Source organism: Octopus bimaculoides, chromosome 8 (assembly GCF_001194135.2).
Source record: "Octopus bimaculoides isolate UCB-OBI-ISO-001 chromosome 8, ASM119413v2, whole genome shotgun sequence".
Lineage (NCBI taxonomy): Eukaryota > Metazoa > Mollusca > Cephalopoda > Octopoda > Octopodidae > Octopus > Octopus bimaculoides.
In genome coordinates this window covers 83,296,547-83,299,046 of record NC_068988.1, presented here as the reverse complement: position 1 = coordinate 83,299,046, position 2,500 = coordinate 83,296,547, and the positions used below count along the sequence as shown (strand labels likewise).

Genomic DNA, 2,500 nt, shown 5'->3' with positions numbered 1-2,500 from the left:
AAGGATGTCTGAAGCTTGGAGGAAAGAAAGAAGAAGCAATCCTCAAACTAGAAAACTCGACTGAATACTTACACCAGAGTGGAATCTGCTAAAGTCACCTAAGGTGCCTCGTGATGGTGTTAGACTGGTTAGTGGATTAAATCTACTACCTGAGTAGGCTATGTTAGGATTTGAACACAGAATTTAGAGAGCTGCAGCAAATAACTCAAGGCATTTGATCTGATGTTTAGTTCTATTAGGTTGAGATTTGTCCATTTTAATGTTGAGTCATTCTTACTGAGAGATTTAGTTATTAAAAGGGGGTATAACACATTTTCTAGACATCACATGTTGATTGTAAGCAAGCATCAATATCATACAAGTAATGTTGTTTGCTTCCAGTTTTCTATGAAAAACATGTCTGGCTATGGAGAAATATCACTTGCTTGGAAACAGGTGAGGACTGGTGATAGAAAGGGCATATGACTGTTGAAAATCTTATCTCAATAAATTCCATTTAACCTCCACAAGCATAGAAAAATAAATGTTCAAATGATGATAAATCTAATGAAAATATAAAGCAAAGATTGTACCTTTACGAAACAATGATTCATCAGGAGTTCGAAATTCAAGCTGAGTAAGTTTTGCTGCTTTCATTTTGTCAAAAGTACATTTGTCAGCAATATCTTCAAAAAGTTGGTCATTTTTAGGAAGGCCTAAAAACTCAGCCACTTTAGCCACGTTGCTCACTGGATCCTAAAGTAAATTTGAAAAAAACATTACACATACATACAGCATAAAATATCAGCAGAGTAACTATTTTAGTATGGTTTTAACATATAAGTTGTAGAAATATACATACATACATACACTATGAAACAGCAAAATAAATTTCAGTTCTGAGTAAACAAAAGATATTTCACCTTTTTAAGGTCTTCATATTTAACTATCAAAATGGGTAGTTCTGGGTGGTCTTTGATATCCTTCTCCCACTGGAGCATATATTCAAACCAGTTACCGTAATTCACTGAAACAATACAACATAGATTTTCAGTGAGTGAGACTGTATGTGTACTTATTCATCTATGTGTGAGGATATACGTGTATTTATTAAATTGTGTATATGTAGAGATATGTGTACTTTCGTGTGTGTGTGCGTGCGCGCGCGTGTGTGAGAGAGAGAGAGAGACTATCATCATCATCATCGTTTAACGTCCGCTTTCCATGCTAGCATGGGTTGGACGATTTGACTGAAGACTGGTGAAACCAGATGGTTACAACAGGCTCCAATCTGATTTGGCAGAGTTTCTACAGCTGGATGCCCTTCCTAACGCCAACCACTCTGAGAGTGTAGTGGGTACTTTTACGTGCCACCGGCACAAGGGCCAGTCAGGTGGTACTGGCAACGGCCATGCTCAAAATAGTGTATTTTACGTGCCACCTGCACAGGAGCCAGTCCAGTGGCACTGGCAATGACCTCGCTTAAATGTTTTTTCACGTACCACCGGCACAGGAGCCAGTAAGGTGACACTGGTAACGATCACACTCAAATGGTGCTATTTACATGCCACCAGCACGGAAGCCAGACAGCTGCTCTGGCAATGATCATGCTCGGACGGTGCTGTTAGTGCTCCACTGGCACAGGTGCCAGTCATCGAATTTGGTTCAGTATTTCTGTGTATTTGCCTGTTAGTGTACAAGTTAATCTGTTTCTGTATGAATATATTATCTGTGCCTGTATGTCTTTATATTTTGCTTCTTCTTTTTAAATTTTATCAACCCTTTATTCCTATTTTATATAAACTGACTTTTCTTTACCAATATATCAACTCTTTCTAATATTGCTCCTTTTTTTATTTTAGTCACACTCTTCTCAGATATAATTCATGAACCAGTCATTATAATTCATTCACTCCTTTTCTTGAGTGAATGAATTAGAATTGTGTCCTTTTGACTATGTCTCAACTATGCAGAAACAATATTTAGATATTTCCATGAAAACTATTGTCATTCCAAACTGACAAGTTTATTACAGAAAGTCGCTGACTTCATTAAACATTAAGTTTGGAGGGAAACAGTCCTTTTCACCAAGATCTACACAACAAGACCAAAAATATATAGAATTCTAAGGCTATTCATATACAATCAAATAAGACAGTTAATTTGTACCATCTTGACAAAGAATCATATTTGTCCTTGATGCATTAACTAAAGATTAAAACAAATAAACCAGAATCTACCACATCTGACAGGATCAATTAAATTTCCTGAATTTGACACTCAACCTTTATAATGGTTTATATTACAAAAATTATAAACCTAATGAATTTCTAATCTCCCTAAATGTGTTATCAATAATTATCATTTCAGGCAGACTGTATGACGCATGTGTACGAACAGCCATGCTACATGGCAGTGAAACATGGGCCGTGACTGCTGAGGACATGTGTAAGCTTGCAAGAAATGAAGCCAGTATGCTCCAATGGATGTGTAATGTCAGTGTGCATACTCGAAAGAGTGT

General features: G+C 36.8%; 1 protein-coding gene across 2 annotated transcripts in view; it reads right to left on the bottom strand.

The window, feature by feature from the left end:
• The window catches only part of LOC106878430 (sulfotransferase 1B1), a 66,190-nt gene that overhangs the window by 2,998 nt on the left and 60,692 nt on the right, over nucleotides 1-2,500 (bottom strand). For both annotated transcript variants that reach the window (XM_014927638.2, XM_014927639.2), the window contains exons 4-5: nucleotides 903-1,006; nucleotides 573-735 (exon numbers count right to left, since the gene is read on the bottom strand). In XM_014927638.2, the coding sequence (XP_014783124.1) occupies nucleotides 573-735; nucleotides 903-1,006 (267 nt within the window). The remainder of the gene's footprint in view (nucleotides 1-572; nucleotides 736-902; nucleotides 1,007-2,500) is intronic.